This window comes from Danaus plexippus (genome assembly GCF_018135715.1).
Source record: "Danaus plexippus chromosome 18 unlocalized genomic scaffold, MEX_DaPlex mxdp_35, whole genome shotgun sequence".
Taxonomy (NCBI): domain Eukaryota; kingdom Metazoa; phylum Arthropoda; class Insecta; order Lepidoptera; family Nymphalidae; genus Danaus; species Danaus plexippus.
The window spans coordinates 875425-896932 of record NW_026869854.1 but is presented as its reverse complement, the minus strand read 5'-3'; the positions used below and the strand labels follow the sequence as shown (position 1 = coordinate 896932).

At 35.1% G+C, this 21508-nt stretch overlaps 1 protein-coding gene across 5 annotated transcripts; it reads right to left on the bottom strand.

The window, feature by feature from the left end:
* Window positions 1-71: 71 nt before the first annotated feature.
* On the bottom strand, window positions 72-20696 carry LOC116772872 (zinc finger C2HC domain-containing protein 1C). Of its 5 annotated transcripts, XM_061528594.1 has the most exons (12): window positions 20460-20696; window positions 9503-9624; window positions 5279-5449; window positions 4354-4560; window positions 4168-4251; window positions 3899-4050; window positions 3506-3596; window positions 3230-3283; window positions 2733-2756; window positions 2121-2297; window positions 1318-1483; window positions 72-1067 (listed from the first exon to the last, which is right to left on the bottom strand). In XM_061528594.1, exons 2-12 carry the CDS (start codon window positions 9587-9589, stop codon window positions 904-906), a joined length of 1377 nt encoding a protein of 458 aa, XP_061384578.1. In that variant the 5' UTR covers window positions 9590-9624; window positions 20460-20696; the 3' UTR covers window positions 72-903. The 5 variants fall into 5 exon arrangements, with proteins under 5 accessions (XP_061384578.1, XP_032521065.2, XP_061384575.1 ...); XM_032665174.2 differs by lacking the exon at window positions 9503-9624 and having other exon boundaries at window positions 20460-20694; XM_061528591.1 differs by lacking the exon at window positions 20460-20696 and having other exon boundaries at window positions 3899-4047; window positions 9503-9667.
* Window positions 20697-21508: the final 812 nt, after the last annotated feature.

Below are 21508 nucleotides of genomic sequence, written 5' to 3'. Positions count from 1 at the left end.
ACTTTATAGCATCTTCAAATAATAACTAAGCGTAATGTTACAAAACTGTGAGGTGTATTAAAAAAAACACATTATAAAAATGATAAGTATATTTAAAAAATTCCAATAACATCCAGCGCTGTGTTAACATTGAAAAAAAAGCGTATTTTTTACAAATATAAAATTAATCAGAACTAATTTTTAATAATAATAATTTCTTAATTTTGTCAACAGTTAATTTATTCGCCTACGAGATTGAAACGATTACAAGAGTACGGGCTTTGGGAATGTAACCACTACTGTTATATAATATTAAACACGTGATCTGTTGTTGAAGATTAAGGTCTAGCGAGTCAGAGTCGGGAGGTCACTCGAGTTCGACCTCATGGAGGAGGTGCAGAAAGTTTGGTATGGAGTCGAAGTCGGTGTCGGGTATTAGTACGGCGTGAGACGGACGGACGCACGTGTGGTCGTGAACGAATCTCATGACCGTCCAGATGGTGAAGGACACCAGCGCCGCCAGGCACAGGCGGAGGATGAGGTTCTCTAAGCAGTACTCGCCCATACGACACGCGGACATCTCTACTTCATTATCAGCCCGTGCCATAGAAACGGTTCCCGCGATAGAACGACGCGGACGGGAACGCTACCCGACGCAGTTAATGTACTTATGTTTGAATCAGAAATGCCCAAAGGTTATATTATTGGCTATCGGGTCACGGAAACCTATGAATGAGTTGCTGTTACTGTTTTATAGGAAAAAGTAATATATTAGTTTCTAGAGTTCGTTGTAACGCGTGAGCGGTCTAAGAGCAAGGTCAATAAAATTTAAGGCTAGTGAAAAAAAAACGTATAACTTCGTCTTAAGAGTCAGAGTTTACTTTAGACCCGGTCGACGGTCCGCTGCTGCGTTTGTTGATGTGATTATCGTTTTTTGGGCGGTTGTTTACTTTTGTTGAATTGAAAGTTGGCGCACTTGGGGATGTGTCTGTCGGCGGCGGCTTGGTTGAAGCGTCTCTTGCAGTGAGGACACTGGACGTAGTCCGGGTTCTCGGACGGAGGAGGCGGCGGCAGGTCGCTCAACTTACCTGCACACGGAGGAGAGAGTGTTACAGGTTATATAATATAGACCTTGGTTTGCTTCGGTTTTCTTGATGATATTAGTTTTAAATAAAGCTAAAAAAAGTTGCAGTGAGGATATAGATCGCACTCTTTCAAAGTCTCCCCGCCACGACACCGACCGCGTGTGGTCACACATTCATGAGCTTATGATCCCATATGCTCAAAGCTCTCTAACTGTAAGCTAGTCATGTTAACTGTGCTGTGTGGTGGGAGTACCTCCAGCGTTGAGATGCGCCTGAACTTGCTTGGCGGCTCGTATCGCCTGGATGAACTCCTCGTGTTTCTGTCTCCACGTACTGTTCAGAGGCTTCTGCAGCTTGGTGGAGGAGGTGTTGGCGGGTCCCTTGCGGAGTCGGTTGATGAACGGCTCGGCTTCCGTGCCCTGGACATGTTTCGAAGACAATGAAGTCTTTGTATCGAACTAATATTTTATCAAACAATAGGGTCAAGTAATTCATCGCCACGGCCGGGATGTGAGCCTGCTGTGTGCTGTGGCTGGAGTCGCATCCGAGCCGCTGCAGCTACTAACTTATGACGGTTATATATTTATATCTGTAGAATATTTAATTGACCGTCTCGTGTCAGGGAGTGAAATCCGTTCGTGTCGGTGAGTTTTCCATTGTATATTTTATGCGACCATTTTAATTTAAATGTTTTAATCAAAATTGCTATTAATTTATGACAAACGAGTTACTAAAGGGCGTTTTGTAATATCTTTATGTGTATGTGTCATTCAGTGTTATAAACAATTTTCCTTGCCTTGTGACTGTCAGCGGCGGTTCCCTAATCCATTCACGAAGCGGAATATAACACGTTATAAATTAGTTCACAAATATATTATATAAAGGGTACAAACAACAAAATATGGTTGAATAGAAAAAATGAAAAGCAATGTTGTCTATTGTTATAAGGAAATGTCATCAGTAGGGACTTTTTAAAATAATTTTCTATAGATATTGAATTAGTCCAAATCATACAGCCATGGACAAGAGAGTTTATATATATATTATGGTACTGACCGCTAGTCTGTGTTTGAGCACGTCGAAGGGCTTCCTCTTCTTGGAGTGTGTCTTGCGGCAGATGTCCTGGTGCCTGGCGAGTCTGTCGGGGGCGAAGTGCCGCCCGCAGACGCCGCACGCCCCTTCACTAGACCTCTCGGTGGTCGAGCGCGCCTTCGAGGCGGAGGTCTGTGGACTCTGGCCGTCGTTGAACCATGATTAGAGCGAGTCGGAACGACAATCTATTTCTTGTTACCAAATTGTAAGGAATGCATGAGATATGTCTGTAGCTTGTATGATGTATTAAAGTTTGGTTTTGGTCATTTTGGAGAAAGTGTGAAATTCTATGAAGCGAGAAAATTAGGGCATAGGGAATAGGGCCTATTTGATAAAAAACAGTGAGGGTGGAGCATACTTTTGTAATCCAAGCGTAAAATTTTATTTTGCGTTATGTTAACAGGAACTGCATATTTATAGTCTTAAAATAAGAAAATGGTATTTGTTATATAAACAACAGACTAAGAATCATTTCTTTGATGAATCATTTTTATTCATAATATCGATTATTTAAAATATTAAGTTTGTCATATGAAGTTATGATTGATGTAAAATGATTATAGTAAATAAAATTACCGCAGTGAGAGGTTTTTTAAGTACCTGCAATACAAAAGTTGAAGACATTTAACATAAAAAAAAATTGCAAACTAATCACGTCCCTATTTATAAAGCACTTGGAGCTATAATTGAATGATTTAGTTAAAAATCGTGTTCCTGTGGTACTGTTGTATCGAACGAGAAAATGTTTACAGGAACTGAGAATGGAAATTAAGTAAATTTTCAAATAAATTATTGTTAACTTCTTTGCGAGCTCGGGAAGAAAAGCATTTATGTTATTTATTTTTGAAACATCGCCATACTTTAGCGGAAAACGAACTTCAGTAGTTTATATTGAAAAAGACAAATGACGCGTTCAGCGACAGTTTAATAATTTCATAAATACTATCAGTGTAAGTTGTTCCCCGGAGTATCGTTCCGCGAGGGCGCGGTTTCAGTCTTAAGCCTCCCTCCACTATAGTGGTTGTGTCTTATCAAGCCTCATCACGTGCCGCCCACCACCTCCTAGGACTCACCGAGTTGACCGTCCGCTGCATCGCCCCCCGGGGCTTACTGTTCTCCCTGGACGCCTGACACAAACAATCACATTATATAATACGTTATTATGCGACTTTAAATTTAACGTCTTGCCGGACCAGCGACAGTGACGGTGACGGCTCGCACCCGGTTTGAGTTTGGAACAAACGAGACATTCACAAAGGAGGTTTATTCAGCCTGTTTAAAAAGTATTTTCGCTCCCCGACTGTACGGAGTGAGTGTTTGTGTTGGTCGTGTTTGTCTGTGAGTCTTACCTTATTGTCACTGGTCAGTTTCCTGGGTGTTGTGACAGCTGCCGGCTTACTCTTCACTGGACTCCTGGGCCTCGTCGCTGCCGGACTGCTCCTATATAGGAAAACTACATGAATTCATGTAAAATTGAAACATGATATTTCTGTGTGTGTGGAGGGGTGCGGATGGCGCTCATTATGTTTTACATCATTATAACCCCTGTCGCCGCTTTTGTCCCATTATTTTTAATTTCTTTCTTTTTTGTTACGTGCCCTACTATATGATCTAGCGTGTATATAATCTGTTGTAACTTTTTTTTCATATAGATATATCATCACCGGCCAGTCTTCCAACAGTAAATACTTTTTGCTGCATGGTATATACCACAGATCTTTTTATTATTTATTCACAATCACTTCTTATTATTATTGTTCCCGTTCGTGTCTGGCGTCGTCCGCGGCGTCAACTGCTCCAGCGCTAGTTCAGGGAAGGTTTCGTTCTCTATGAGCTCCGTGTTGTCGTTGGCGTCTCTCTCATCTTTTTGTACTTCACCGTTGCTGCGAGGCTGCTGGACATATTATAATCAATTTTTATGTAGTAAAATTACTCAATTACGTGAAGAAAAAATATAATTCGTTGGTATATATGAAAATATTATAAATGTATGTTACATTCTAAGTCTCACCACAGACGTGTTGGTGTTGAGGTCCAGCTCGTGGTTGTGGTTGACGTCTCCGGAGCCGTTCACAGCCGCACCGACTTTATGGACCTGCACGTCACATCACAGATTAAAAATATATCACTATCATATGACGTCAAGTAATGAAGACGAGGGAAATAATTATTGCGAGTGTTAAGGAACATGTTTTACCTTCGTAGTGTTCTGTTTTTTGACAGTGTGTGTGCTCGTGGTGAGCGTTTTCAGCGTTTTCCTGTCAGCAGTCTTGGTTGTCAGTTTATTTAAGCCGTTGGTCATGGTCTTGCGCGGCTGTGTCCGCTCCGTGTTCTGTATCGGTTGGAGAGGGTAGCTCTTGTCTATCCCGGCCTTGGTTCGCCTCTCTTCAAACATCTGACGGACCTGAGATTCGCAAATACTCATGATGGAGACAACATGTGTTGAATTTCATAGAAATTAATTAATATCTATTAAAGCTGTTAAAAGAAAAGGTTTTTTCATTATTCGAGCCTGAAGGATTGAATCTTATGTTCTCGTACATATGATCTTCGTCAACAATAAGAAATAACTGTAGGCTCTATATTTTCAATGACATAAAATTTCTGTACATTGTGATATTTGAATTATAATTTTCTACAATTTATATATGTGTTTGAATCTTTTGTGAAACATATCAGTGAACTAACTTTTATCGGTACATTATCGGTTCAGTGAAGTGTTTGCTCTGTATGAATAATCACTAGATGAAACGAAACTACTCACAGTTTACAAAACATTAAAATAAAATCATTACAGTATTGTAAACTTTCATACTGAGAAAAAGGGTGTAGTTAAAACTTGGTACATAATATCTCGTGTAGCAGGAACCAACCGTTGTCCAACATCTTTGTGATTGATCTCGAATAAGCTTTAACGATTTTCATGAAATTATCGCTCTACGTAGTCTTGATTTTATGAAAATGTCCTGCTTTTTTCAATAGAAACTGGCGTAGCCTCGGACATAGTCACATTAGAGCCATTCATCGATAGAGGTGTTAAGCAACGCTAAGCCAATTTCCGTCAACCTCATTTATGATTTACAGATATTTTTCCTATTCATGGAACAATGCTTGTTCCCTACCTTCCCCGGCTGATGAGGCAGGGTCTGTGGTGATGGTAGTGTAGGCGTGGTGCTGGTGAGTCCGTTGCTTGGCGAGTGTCTCACTCGGTCCAGAGCCCTGGCTTGCTGTGATTCGTATAGAGACGCGATCTTCTGTTCGCGCTCCTGTAATTGCTTCTGCTGGAAGCGTGCCTAGTGGAAGGTTGAAACTGTCAGTTGTATCAAAAATACGGATTAGTTAGCAGTTTCAATACGAGAATGACTTTGAGACGATGAGAGTTTTTCTTATTCATTTTAGATAATTTTATTAGAAACTTTAATATTTTTTAAACTGATTTTTTGAAGCAGACAAAATTTTCTCTACATTAGTTTTGCTTCTATATTTTCGGAATGTTGTTATACTCAAGTTTAACATATAATGCAGATTCTTATATGTATATAGTCATATATATATGACTCCGTCTGCGTAAGCAAAACAATAAGAAACAATGAAATAACTTAAGCTCCGTATGAACCCTGCCTCCCACTCGCGCGTTATAATTTCGGGATGGGGATTCGGGATCTTGATAAAAAGTGTCCTAAGTTACTCATTATTACATCAGCTACCTGCCAATAAATCACGTAAAAATCGGTCCAGCCATTTCAGAGATTAGCCGGAACAAACAGCCAGACAGACAAAAATTAAAAAAAAATATATTTTGGTGTAATTGTTCCGTATACATATTCATATGCATGTAGTAAAAAAGGGGTTATTAAAATATTACAAACAGACATTCCAATTTTACTTATTAGTATAGATTAGATATTATCAGTCTGTATTAACCGAGACCCGCGATTTCGTCTTCGTTTATTGATATGCCTTCGTGCAAAAAAAAAAAACACAACATCACCGACCATATTGTATTGCTTATAAAAATCTTTTTTTAGTTTTAAAACTTCATCTGTAATAAGTCTAAATGGTGATGACTTAATGTAAAATTTAATAACAATTTATCTAGTAGTATAATTTTTTATAAAGACCGATAGTTATTAATGATCCTCGAACTGAAATGTATCAATAGCTATAGATACATATAACTGGTAGTTTTAACATTCAAATGTATATCTAGTTTTCAAAGTTTAACCTTTAAGTTACAACTCTATATGTAGATATCTATAATTATGTTACGAGCGAGGGTGGCACCACCTACTGCTCGTAATCTGACAACACAGCCACAACCTGCCAAGGATGGCATTGTGTTTTGGACAATCGCCATTTCCGCTTGATTGAATTACCGAATCTAAGGTCACAGTCTGGGCGAATGAAATAAATCTTTGCCTTCTTACTCAAATTTTAGATAAGATTTTCTGTAAAAATCTTTATGTACAATAGATATAAAATATAATTAAAACTAAATAGAATTTAAAACGGATGGAATCATTGGCTTTAAGAGATGTCTTCCAGCTAACTATTAGCCTGAAGGAAGATTTTAGAATTAAAAGAGCTGATATAAATATACAAATATATTAAAATCATAAATCTTCATTATTAAAAAAAAGTATACAATATTGTAATACATAGGTATAGATACATTTTATAACAATACGTACTGATTGTATGTTGAATAATTTTTGAGACAATATAAATTCAATTTTCGTCCTAAAGTAGCTAGCGACTATTTGTATCAAAGGGCTGGTTAAGTCATTCCACGGACACGACTCAATAATATTAATCGAATATTAAGTTATACTGTTTTATTTGTCTAAATAAAAAGTTCTGGACATTATAAGACTTTCATCGTTTCATCCGTAAGGACTTGAACCGATTTAAGTTGCTTTATTTATTAAACATAATCGTTACAACACTAAAATCGTTCAAAGTAACTGAACTGTGCTATTAAGAAGAAATTTCATCCATTTTAATCAATTGCGTTTAATTTATATGTTAAGTTGAGTGTGTTGCCCGGCGCCGGCGCAGTCATGACATGCTTAACTTTAATTTATAATGATCACTTTAACGGGATCAATGTTCACAGAATAATAAACGGACAGAGGAATCCTCTTGTATATAACTCGTATATTATATTATATTATATACCTTCAATAGTGCTCCATTCGAGAAATGTATCAATCTAAGTGCGGTAAACGTCTTGTTCTAGCTTGTATTGTGTATGTATAATGTAGATAACTTTGAAGGTCGCGTCGATTGATTACAATATGGACGCTACACCCACGACAATAATATAATATTCATTGTTATATATATGTTCGACTTTCATTTATGATCTATTATACGGAAATATTACAGCATATTATCTGTGGACTGTTTAAGTCTACAAAGACTCGTTCCACATTCAAATATGAATGTCATTAATTTTATTAGATGAATAAAAAAAAAAACTAAATTGGTTGACAGAACAAATGTTAGTGTTTATATGAATATATTTATTTATAGTAATTTAAATATCCCATCCCCGTCCAAGGCGGTCTTGTGATCGCCGTTCTCAATGCCCATACTCGTCGCCTGACTCATAGACAGTCATCGACCTTACTCCGTTAAGATTAAGTAAATAAAGATTAATTTATTTGTTTTGGTTATGAACATGGGGCTGGCTGTACTTGCATGCATACATAGCTGTTATGCATGCAGTGCATGCCAGTTCATGCTAACATGCGAAGTACATATGTTGGTATGATACTAGTTGTTTCCGTTAGCACCGCTCGCGGACCAAGTTACTTTCAGTTTATTGAAATAGATTCGTGTGTTACATTTCGTAAAGTTACATAAAAATCGGTTCAGTAATGTTTGCGTGATTGGTAGGGGAAACAACGTTTAATCTAAGTTTGTTTGTTTCATAAGAAAAGCTGTTGTATCGTATGTCGATAAATTATTGAACAAGGACAATCGACTTAAAGAAATAATAGGTAATTTAATATTAAATAATTCTTATCAATACATCCGTATTTATCGTATACGATAACCGAAGCTGTTATTTGTTACCTTCGATAATATGATTGTTTTTATCATAACGTAATCACATGTTTAATGAATTCCGTTACCCGGACATGTCTGTGTCAGTGAAAGCTCGTTGAACTTACGAGATAACGCTATTATAGAGTAACGAGATAATACAAATTAATTATTTTTGTATTCAAAATGAACGTCTTGGCAAACTTAGATCTATATTGGTTTTCTTATAAAACTCAATATATATATCATAAAATTCCTGTCTGTGTTTTCGTACTAAATGTTTATAATATCGAGATAAAATGGCTATTATTATTAAGTTTGAGTAAAACTTGAATAAAATATAATAGCTAAAATTAATCTGAGCACAGATCGAAAAAATTTATAGCCAATAATAACATATTTTTTTTTTATCGAACTATTAAAACTCCTTGCAAGATCTTATTAGTTTTAAATGTAAAAATTGATTTTACACAAGCCAATGATATCTAAAATTATTAATGAATCCACATTTCAATGAAAATTTAATATTATTTTCGGATATATTACGTACATTTATTAATCTATTTCACATTTAAATCCACGTTTCGGTTACTTCACAATTGTGATTGACTGAAACTCGGGCTAAATGAATAATCATTTGATTTATTTAAATCTATGTTCAAGAAAGTCTTAGCTATAATCAGTCATAGTTATATAATAATATTATCATAATGTATTGAATGTCTGACAGTCTTGAAGGAGCAGTGTTGTCCAACATCGTTGCGCATTCTCCATATAAGGTCGTGAGTCACGATCACTTGTGATGTAACGCCTCACAGCGCGATGACTAACATCCTAAGTTTTGATTCTTAGTTCGCTTAGACAATTATTTTAATATTCTGTTACGTAATTTACATCTTGTAGTTGTATATTATAATTTTTTAGACAAATTCTCGTATATTTCTGTTTATTGATAATTGTTGTTAATTACAACGGATATCTGTTTTGATTTTTATTTGCTTTTAAATCTTACCTTATATGTATCGATGTGAGCGATTGTTTAAAAAAAATCCCCATATAAGTCCCTTTAGAATAGTTATTTCGTCATTCTTTGAAACGTGTCTAAAATATTTAAATATCAAACATATTAAAACATTTCTAAGCAATTCTTACGTAAAGCTCAACAAAATCTAATCTAAACAAATTAATACCAAATTCAAAGACAGTAACGATGAATACATGAAGAAAATAAATAACAACTGTGTAGTTTTTTCTCTATACGCGTAATAAGTAAGTTGAGTTAGTTGTTGTGGTACCTTAGGGTCAGGTAATGTGAGCCAACCATTCCTTATTTCAGCTGGATCAGCCTCTCCCAGGGACGTGGATATCTGGCCAGAACGCATCTTCCAATGATCTGGCTCCCACCAGTTACTGTGGTCTAGAGAATGTGAAATTTTGCCTTCCATGACAAACGGTAGAAATTTCAATCAATTCCGAACAACACCGATCAACTTTGACAGGAACCGTTCAATTTGGAAAAACATCGATCTCGTCGGAACAATACCGATCATAAGTTTTAAGCAAGTCTATCATATTATCGTCATAAATATTATACCATCATTTAGGTGTATTAAATGACAGTTGTATTAAATTACAAACAAAACACTTTACAATATAAAAGCGAGCTGTATTGTTTTGGTCATACAGAAGGTAATATTAAAACACCACGTCCGTAACAGTTAGCAAACAGCTCTGAATGGTGTTGTAGTACATTGTTTGTTTGCCGCTCTGTTCCCTAGCAGCGGGCCACGTGAACAGCAGAGTCAATGTCACGGTGTTTCTATGAACAGCTCATGCCCTTGAAGAATCCCTCTAACTTGACCCGGTCATCGATGACTTAAGCTTCAGTTTGTTACACATTTTTTAAATACATTCGAATGATTTTAAATAATAAAAATTGTCATATTAAACCAGTTGATAGTATTATCAATGAAGATTGTTCAGTATAATTCCAACAATGATAGTCGTGTGGCTGTGACAGTCTCTACTTCGAATGTATAAAATAATATAATCTTCATATACTATATAAGTCTTGTATATTTTTTACAACACGTATACTAACAACGTAAATTGAATAACAGTTACAGTGATCTGATACGAGAATTTTATATAACTAGATAGTTTGACCGATAGATCTTAAAAAAATTAGTTTCACATTATTGAAGAATATTTTATAATTCTACTAGCTGTGTTTCATCCGAGGCTTTTAATTCTTTTAAGGTCATTCATACGTCCTACGCCCTCCTTCCCACACGACGCGTATTTGCAGAGAATCTTAAGACAGTGGTTATACATATTATATATATACAGAATTTACCTCGAGACAGGTTTAGAGTTGGTTTTACGTTAGTCTAAACTAGGTATAAGATCTGAATCTAGAAAATAATTTATATTAATGTCAAAATTACAGCTTTATATACTAAGCTTTTACTGACAGATCAGAATATGGGTGTTAGTTTTAATGTTGTTATCCTTCAAGTGGTAATGCTGAATGGGTTTGGCCTAGATGCTAGTATCTGATTAGGAAGAAAATAATTATGTTATAAATTGTTCAGACGGCAGTAACGTTAAGCTCTTTCGCCCAACTCTTCTGTAACTGTCCCGTCCAGGGACAAAGCAAGATGTCGCAGTCTTTATTGGAATCTTGTATTTCCTTAAATTAGTTCAACTATAGTAAGATTCCTCTTGAAGATTTCTGCATTTGCATTCAATAAAATTTTACTTGGAAATAAAAGTTAAATAATAATAACTTTAACTAAAACTCTTCTGTTGCTACACTAACACTACAAAAATTAAAAACTTGAACGGTTCACATTAAAAAGGTGTTTGATGTAAATTATACAAGAAATATTAATAAGTGATATATTTCTTATGCGGTACGAAGTTTATTACTTCCTCATTTAATAACTCATCATCCACCTCTTGCAACATGACCGTCTCCTATAATAATCAATAACCTATTAATGAACAGGCTAACATTAAATGTATTATCTATATTAATTTAAAATATTTTCAAAACAGCGCTGAATTCGTCTACTCTATATGAAATTAATCACTTTAGTATTTTTCTCACCATACGATTTATTCTTTCTCTCTGTGAAAAATGGAAAATAAATGTCAAATATGTCTTTATTACTAAAAAAAAATCTTATCTGAGGGAATAATGGCGTTATATTGAATATAAATTTCTTGGTTCTTGCATGAAATTAATTTAGACGACCATTAGCGTAAAATGAGTTATGGAGTAATATCGGATGAACGAAACGATGGACATGGTAAATTATAAAAACAGCCACATCCTTTTAAAGTAAATTGCGTCCAGTATTAGATAGGAAGCTGATGAAATATCATGTCAGTACGTCGTATGAACTTAATATTCAAGATTTCCATGTATCTGTATAGAATACGTTCAAATATGTATATATATTTTTTATAACAACTGGATTATGCTTGGTTATCATCCCTCTTGATGGTAGAGATGGTAAACGCACTATATCAGTAAAAGCCTATTCATTCGTGAAGATCTCCAAATTGGAAGTTGGAGGGAACATAGAGGCAGGCTAAGTGTTGCAAACCTTTGCTGTTCTCATGAGGAAGGAAGAAGGGTAAAGCTTCCTCAGTATGCGAGGAAAATCTACAACGGATGTGTGGAGGTTCGTCTTATGTAGTATACTACCGTCCGTATCAATTGAAGGTTGTGTTAGGATCTTGGGGAAATTGCTCACGATAATCCAGCTCATGAAGACAAGCCAGCACTTCTTAATAAAACTGATGGATTGAAATTTGTGCAACACATAACAGTCCGTAGGAATTTATTTATTTGGGTATATTTTAACAAAATTATAATAATGCATGACATAACGGGTGATAGTTTTGCTATCAAGGTTCGATTACAGAAATAGAAATATGAACTGAATAAGAACTTAGAAAAAAATAAATTTCCTCTACATCATTTATTTGAATTTAAATTCATTAAAGGATATTTAAGGCTACGCTGATTTAATTATACATACATATATATTACATAACACGAGTATAAGAGTATTTTGACTATTAAAATTTCATATCAGATAATTTATCAACATATTAGCTTTGCAACAATAGTCTTTTGTACGTGACGCGAGGCGTGCATTACATATCAATGACCGTTCATACAAAAGCATCACAATTGGACATACGTTATTATTGAAGCTGTTCATAAAAAATTAAATAACCTATAACTCTATTGATAAATAGGATCACGAGAAAAATGAACGGGCGTTCTGGCAGTGTTATTACCTGTTTAAGTTAAAAATACTTTGTACGCAATTTATTTCTATACAAGTTTGCGTTTTTCGTATTAAATCAACAGTTATTATAGCTTTATCGTAGGTTTTTGAACGAGAAACGGGAAACGCTTCGTGTATAGTGTGAGGTACAGACTTGTGTTAAGTATAATGTATGCATGTGCATATGTAAGTGTGACTTCATCATTAATAATATAATCAGATTCAAAGTATTTCACGTGTTCTCCTTAATTCTATAGAGATATCATAGAAGGATTTGTAGGTAGCAGTCCCTAGACGTGGTCAAGTCACTTCCTACATGTGGTGAACTACCAAATCGGCGTGAAAAAGTCTGTAATAGCTGGGTTTCGTCCGATGAGTGAAAGATCCGGTTGCCCTTTCCCTTTTCCTACCCTTTCCTCTCCCTCCCCTGATATCAAGGTCGCCAACGCATCCTCTCCCTCCCCTGATATCAAGGTCGCCAACGCATCCGCAACATTTCCTATGTTGCAGATGACCATGGGCGACAGTGACTGCCTCCCATCAAGTAGGCCGTCTGCTCGTTTGCGGTCTATGATGTAAGAAAAAAATATACCGCACTGAAAATAATAAAGTAGACATAATTGGAGCTCTACCCACATTGATAACATAGGTGTATTGTTATTGGACGGAAGAGTTGAGTGGGGATATATTTATCACACAATTTACTTGATATTAAACTATTATGGGTAAATCTTGATGCGTCAGAAGAAAGATACTTGGGTGTGTACTTTGTGTACACTAAACAAATTCTGCATTCGCGACACAATATATGAAGATTTTTTATCGGTTTTTAATAATAACGCATTGTACAGTTAATAAAAATGAAAATCTATGTAATGTTAAAACGAAATTGCATTTTGCAATTAAATGTCTTCCATGAACACGAGTAACAGAATAATTGGAACATATTAAATAAAAAAAAAATGTCTATAATGAACCCCGGCCTAGAATTCATATATATATGAATTGCATACCTACAAATAACATATACGCAGTTTGATTAACGTTACTTTGGTTGTTGACTCAAGTGTGCATTACTGGATACGTGAAGAGGGACTCGGAATAGTAACGCAGTTTGAGAGCACTTCATATTGACGAAATTGTTTGATTATCGATATTAAATAGCTTCACTTTATTTGAGAAACGGTAATGTTTTGAGTGTAATTAATCGGTTAAAACCACACCTTTTAATTTCGGAGCATATAAGAATAAACATTTAATAATAGATAGAGTCTTTAGTGCCCCAATAGTATTAAATACTTAAAAAATTATATTGGGATAATAAACAAATTTAAAAGGACTTTGTTTCGTGATTAGTGTTTTCATAACAGGTATCGGAGATTTTCGCTTCTAATATCCCACTAGTTTACCTTCTTATCGATAGCCTTACTACAAGTGTGTGTGTCAACTTATTACGGAGCGTTTCTAGTGTGGCTAGATTTATGAAACATCTCACCACTCGAATGTATCAACGCTCCAATACTACGTAGGTATGACAATACAGAATAGTACCCGAAGTTAGTGTACTGGAAATAAGTCGATAATTACCTTATCATAAGTAATTTAATTTAACTAATCCACATGAACCTTCTTCCAGTTTTATTGTGGGTTATAAATTAAATAATCATCTTATACAAATCCTCATTAAATTATTTTTATAAAACATATTATATTTTTATATTTTTGAGCCGATTTCTTTTACAGAGACGAAACCTCTTAGCATTCAATGGATTCACCGTGCGGGTGCCGGGTCCATTGCGTTGCAGGGAGTGGAGCTTCAACAGTGCCTGGGACTTGCGACCCAGGTGTAGGTTTAAGGGGCCCCTAACTAACGCGCGTTAAACGCTCACCTCCACTGTCCAAGCTCCTCTCCCTACCTAACCATATTTGAAAAGAACCTACTAGGGCTGCCTTCGAAGTACGTTCCAAGAACGAATTGATGTGAGTTCTGGACAGGCCCAAGTCTTTTAGCAGGTTGTAGAGAGATTTAGCCGTTATACCTCTCGCTCCCACTTCTACCGCGTATAAATCCACGACGAACCTATTTCGAGTGAGTTCGTTTGTGAGCTCGTAATATTTGTTGACCTTGATGGTATGGTCTTTGGGGATGTTGGTTTCCCAAGGAACCGTAAGCTCTATCATCACAACGCGCTTTAAGATTCGCGAATACATAAATATGTCTGGTCTGGAGGCCGACGCACAAATATCCTCGGGGATTTTGTATTGTTTTTCATACGTATCCATCATTATAGTCCAATCCGTAGCCGCTTTAAGGATGGAGTAAGGCTTGACATTTGTTTTTATAGCCCTAGTGCCCTCTCTCACAAAACCTACTGATCGCTCGTTTGTGGTTATTTCCTTTTGCGCTCTGGCTACCGAAAGACTAACCGCTTCACGTATGATTTCTAGAACCCTATCGTGACGACGCGAGTATTGACCGCTATCGAGGAGTACCCTACATCCCACTAACAAGTGCCTAGCAGTTCCAACTGCCTTCCCACAGATATAGCAAGTCTTTTCGGTACCTTTACCCCATCTTACTAAATTACTTTGATCTGGGAGAGTCATCTGGAACGCATTGAGATAGAATTTTAGCAATGCTGGCGACCAATCATGGATTAAGGTGCGCCATTTTAGTGCTAATGGGATGCAAAAATCTCCTATGTCTAACCACTCGTTCTGCATTTCTAAACTTATTGCATGGATCTTATATTTATCATTCTCGTCTTGCCGAATAAAAGACTTCAATATATCCGTATCTTGGACCTTCCTACTTGATCCTAACCCTACTCTGTTACTTTGCGCTCCTATCATAAACTGCTTGTGGAATTGAAGCCTTGACTCTAGCTCTGGGGCATCTTTGTCTTTTGGGAGCGATGTAACGACGTCATCCTGGGATTTCCCCAGGATGTATCTCTTGGAAACTCTCAGGTGTTTGTAGAGCTCCGATGGCCTTTTTAGACTCATCCCAAAACTATTGCGATCCCTAAATAAAGCCGATGAATCAGCCGTTAGCGCGAGCCCGAGCCACAACTTCAACATCTTTATGACGCCTGCATCTAACTTTGACAAAAGGGTTTTATTGAAATCATAAACGAGGAAAGGCCAATTTAAACGTGAAGTCAGATAATTATCGTAGATCCAAGCTTTTTTAACGTTACTGATCTGTTGGCTATCTACCTTGTTGAGATCGTTTAAAAAGCTATCTACTATACCTTCTAAAGATGGAGTACGACCTATATTATCAATCTTCCGACCGAGAAATTTAAATGGTGCATTTTCTGTAACCGTAGAAATGCATTGACCGCCTAACGATAATCCCGGATCGTATGAGGTGTATCTTGTACTCCGCCTACCGAGACACAGACAGTGACATTTACTTGGTTTTGTCCTCAATCCATCGGTCCACTCACAGAATCTATCCACTTCATCTAATAGTACTTGACAGTGTTTGGGGTTACGTGTCAGTATTGCGAGATCGTCAGCGAAGGCTAAAATGGATTCCGTGTATTTATTATTAAACTTGAACCGATACCCCCACTTTTTCTCGTTGCTGGTTAATTTATCTACTAAGATGTTAATTACAATATTAAATACAATTGGAGACAAACAGCAACCTTGAAATAGTCCTACATTGTAACTAAAAGTTTTTGAATGGCCTTCTTTAGTTGTTATAGAAAACTTTAATTTTGAGTAGTACGACGCGATCATATTGGTAACTAGGGGCGGAAAGTTGTACCATCTTAGCGCGAATAGCATCAATTCGTGTTGTATCGACCCGAACGCGTTCTCTAAGTCTATCCAACAAACTGTAATTTGCCTCTCGCTTTTCCTAGCATCTTTTAAACTCTCCGACAGCAAAGTGTTGTGTTCTAGGCAGCCAGAAATTCCGGGTAAAAACCCTTTCTGGTGATTTGGCCTAAAATACCTGTTGCTGAGCATGAATCGCGTCATTCTCGTTTGTAGAACTGAGAAAAAGATTTTGGATATAGTATTTGTTAAGGCTATCGGTCTAGTATCTTTCGGATCTGTGACTCGATCTTTTTTGGGAATGAGGACAAAAATTGCTTTCCCGAAGCACTCCGGGATTTGCTTCCTTGACCAGATTTTATCGTATATATATGTGAGATGTTTACGAACCGATGGACATTTTTTAAAGACTATATATGGGATACCATCGGGTCCCGGCGCAGATTTAGACGATTTTTTCTTTATCTGAATACTTATCTCATCTAGCGTAAAAAGAGCTGTAAAAAGTAACGAATAATACGTTATTAGTGACATTTGGTGACCAACCACGTCGAGTGGGAGCTAGTGTTGTATAACCTTTTTAACACGCAATATTAGGGTAGTGACAAACAAGGCTGACATCGGCTGAAAAACTAGATTCATTACTATTCCGGAAACAGAAAAAAGTTTTAAATCTTTGCCTCTACTTCTTTTTTATTCACACTGAATCTGTTAAAGCTTTTAGCAATGTCAACTACATTTTATTTGTGACATATAAGACTGATGTCATTTTCTTTATAATGATATCAAATAGACTGATTATGTTCAGAGCATGTGACATGAGTGCGGCTACTTATTACGTAGGTCGACCACAAAGGTTGATTGTCGACCACAGAGACCACAGAGACCACAGGGACCACAGACGTGTCCGTTACGTTGTATTTTGCATAACAATGTTAATAATAGAGTAAATATCTTACAAACAAACGCAATTTGTTTAATAATTACATTTATAATTGCTACTTCTATTTCGAGCTCAATGAGAAAACGATGTGCAAAGACGAGTTTTTTAAATAATGATGATTGAAAGGACTTTAATTTGAATTATAGACGTATGTGGAAATGTATTTATATCTATTTTGCTATATATTTTTTATAGAAAATATAGATGAGATAAAATATATATTTATATGAAACGAAGCTTCACAGCATTCCATGGATTGACCGTGCGAGTGCTGGATCCATCGCATTACAGGGAGAGGACTGAGGAGCTCCAACAGTGCCTGGGACTTCCGACCCAGGAGTAGGTTTGAGGGGCCTCTATCTCATATTAAATTTTATTATAGATAAATTATAATTATCACTACTATCTGATTATCTCTATCCGCAGTAGATACAAAAACGTAGAGACTTTCGGTGTAAAGTCTGAATAATAAAAGTTCTATAGTTATTTTACGTGTTAGGTTACCGAGCTATGACATATTTTGAAAGGCTTTCATTGACATAAGTTAAGCCATATAAATATATTATTATAATGAGATTTGAAAGATAATGAGAATCATTTTATGGTAACGCAACGTGGGATTCGCGGCTGATTTCGAAGGTTATCTTGGACCGCAATCAGTTCCACCCACGGAGGCGACTTTTTCTTCATCAGGGTCGTTTTTAGCATAGACACGACCTTACGGATCACAAAAGCTATTTATGTATAATTTTTATCTTGTCTACATATTGTTAAATCGTTTGATCCGAATTCGATGTTTCGATTAGTACCATATTAAACAGAAATGATTAAAGTTAAAAAAAATTTCATGTCCTTTCTAATTAGCGATTCGATTAAGCTATGTGAAAATGAAATATTAAAAAAAAAAAAATGCTCAAGTACTTTTTATATTAGCTATCTGTCAGTTAAATATGGCACAAACGGACAAACAAATTTACTTTGGTACAGATAACATATTATTATAAGCACACCGTATAAATAAAGATGCATTAACTAATGAGAGATTCTCTTCATATCATAAAACAGGTACAGTTTTTTAAATTTATTTTTATGTATTAGGAAAAAATTGCAAAATAATATATGTTTTCTTTAATAATCTTTGAGTAAAGCCTTAACAGAAAGGGTCGTAATTTTCATTTTCAAAAAGGTAATACAGTTTTTATAGATGTGTTTGTTTATCACCACAATATTAAAAGGTAGGTATGGATGTTTGTTACATGAAACTCCTAAACTATTTCTAGCCCTTGTATCGAATAAGATATTAAAACAGGCTTTTATTACGTATAATTTTTTAGGCGAATACTGGAAGAGTTGTTTTTGTAACATTCATAATTGTGCTTATATTTTGGTGAAATAAATAAGTTTCGTTAAGAGCCCTGCCATGTGTTTACTTTGCTTGGTTATTATAGCGGAGTGATTTTTTTTAGGTTAATGTTCCTCCGTGAGTCGGTTATCGTATTGTGAAAGGGAGTCCATTGAGGTTACAAACGTAAACATAACTTAATATCAACAGGTTGCGAGACTGGTGACTGGTGGACCCAAAGGCCAAGTTATGTCACTTAGTAATTACCTTTGCTCATATATTTTTGTTATGTTATAGTAATTATATCGTCATATCCTCGTTAGTTTAGTATTCAGGGGGTTTATTTAGTGTCTTGGAATAATTATGGATCAAATCATATTCATGTTTGTATAAGCTTGTTTGTTAAATACTGCAAGTATTTGTCGGTGGTTTTTAAGAAAATAGCAGACTTAAAAACCTTAAACCTTACGTATCAACGTTACTTGCGAGAGAGACCTGCAACTGTTTTATATTGATGATATTATTTATCACCAAAATATAAAGCAAATTTCAAATCTTGCAACAGTCTTTTTTATATAGTAAAATAGCCATTCCGTGATATTCCTGTGTTACGTATTAGTATTTAATGTGTTGAATGTAACAACCTGAATTGAAACTATTTGTCATATTATCGATCGGCTGAAGCGAAACTAGGGCGCGGATGGCATTTCTCTATTCTACCGATATTGGGGTGTCATCGCCTCGCTATATAATTGACCTATTTTGGACATACCAGATAATAGCATACTATTTATATCAATCGATATTCAGAATTGGAAAAATTATAATAATTTCGCTATTGTGAAAACAATTTCGACGTTTATCCTTTTATAGTAACCTATATTTACTCTTGCTAGGGTATAATTCCACCGCGGACTGAATAATATAGATAAAAAAATATATTAGGTCAGAAACCATACAGCCGATATCAGAAATGAAGATAAAAAAAAAGAGTTTAGTTTTAACGGAAACGGTGCCGTTGAAATCAACGACCGAAACGGCAAATGACCGAGGTCAAGGTTCAGTCTTGTGTAAGAAACATACGAGACGATACCGTCCCTTTCACACCGATTTAGAAATTTGTGGGAAGGAAAAAGATGGATTGCCCAGATTGCGAAACGGCATACGACGGTTGGGCAGTTCAAAAAACATCCTTCTGTGAATCATTGAAAATGAATTTACTTAAGAATAATTCAAACGCAATGAAAATTAATTTTTAAGCACTTGTAAAACTAAACTTTAAATTACTTATTCAATGAGTTAAAAATGTGGTGTCAGTTTGGTATATATTAAACGACTTTTTAATAAAAAATAAAATTGAATTTGATTACTTGATATTATCTTTATTATTACTATATTAATTGTCATTATACAAATAAACATACACAATAATATATATATATATTAATGTGTTTAATGTTAATTTGTTTAGTGTAAGGTTGTATTGTATTCTTTATATTGACTTAAGGAAGGAAATTTAATACATTTATTACAATTTCAACTGAGTCATAGAAGCAATAATTATATTTGTCATCCTAGACTAGAATATACAATATATTTCGTTTTTACGTTCAGATAATAGTCAATAGTAATTATAAAATATAAGTTATATAATTATTGCAACTCAATTATCCTATTTAAATGGTAATTATTTTTCTTTATTACTTTCCTTTTTATTTATGTTTAACACGTCTGTGCATTAGTATTAAAGTAATTTTTTTATTTAAATGAAAGGGTTTCGGACGCCAAAAACCTATTTAAATTGCTTTTTGTTTACTTTGTTATGTATTAATCCTTTAAATAAAATTTTTCGACAAATATTATTTATTTACCTGCATCTGGAGAAGTCTAGATCCACCGTTCCTCTCCATTTTATTATCAGATCACTTATTGGAAGACACGTTAATAATAAAATAGTTTCAGTTTAACAATATTACACGCGATTTATCAAACATTAAGCACATAATTCATAAAATTTGACACGACATTTTGACATATAAATATATTTTTAAATTGTAAGCGCACAGCCGTTACGAGTGCGATGTTGTAATGATTTAACAAGCCACTAAGCACTAGCAGCGCCCCAACGACGCGCTGTCGTCTTGGATAACAAGATGGCGACACCGGCAACAGTGCATCGTAATCTGCTCTATAAAGATGCAAAAATATTTAATAACTTGAATAAATTCATCATCAAGGTTATTAAGAAATATAAGTATATAACTAAATTTTCCAGACTACGTTGTTGACTTTAAGTTAAACTTTTAAAATAAAGGACACAAAAAAAATTGGTTTTGTCATTAATATAAAAAAAAGATATAAGCAATAAAAGTAAGGAAGATTGCTATATAAAACCCTAAATATATATTACGAGACGTTAAATGCATTGTTTACAATGCGCATTTCTACTGCAGAGATGCTGCGTCATTTCAATCTGCATCCCATCTGCATCTACGCCATACATACAGTCAGTGAATTACATTTTTAATTCAATTGAAACCAGCATAGCTTTTTTATTCGTTAGAGGTACTTATTCGTTAAAAAGTTTTCCATGAAAGGAATTGTTTGAGTCCATATTTGAACTTTGTGTCTTCTGTAAAATTTTTTGCGTTATCATTTAAATTTTAATGATGATTGGTTATTTTAATTAAGTTATTATTCTTTTTTTTTTAATAATAAAGAGCTTTATTTAAACTGATGAACTGACGAACAGAGGTACCTATGAATAATACCATATCTTGTTCTGTTCACTTTTGCAAAAAAATAATTATATGTAAAATAAAAAATAATACCGTATACGATTGTCAATGATTGTTATAAAGCTGGAGCGATAATATTTTGTAAGTTTACATTTTTACGAGTTGATAAAATTTTCTTTCAT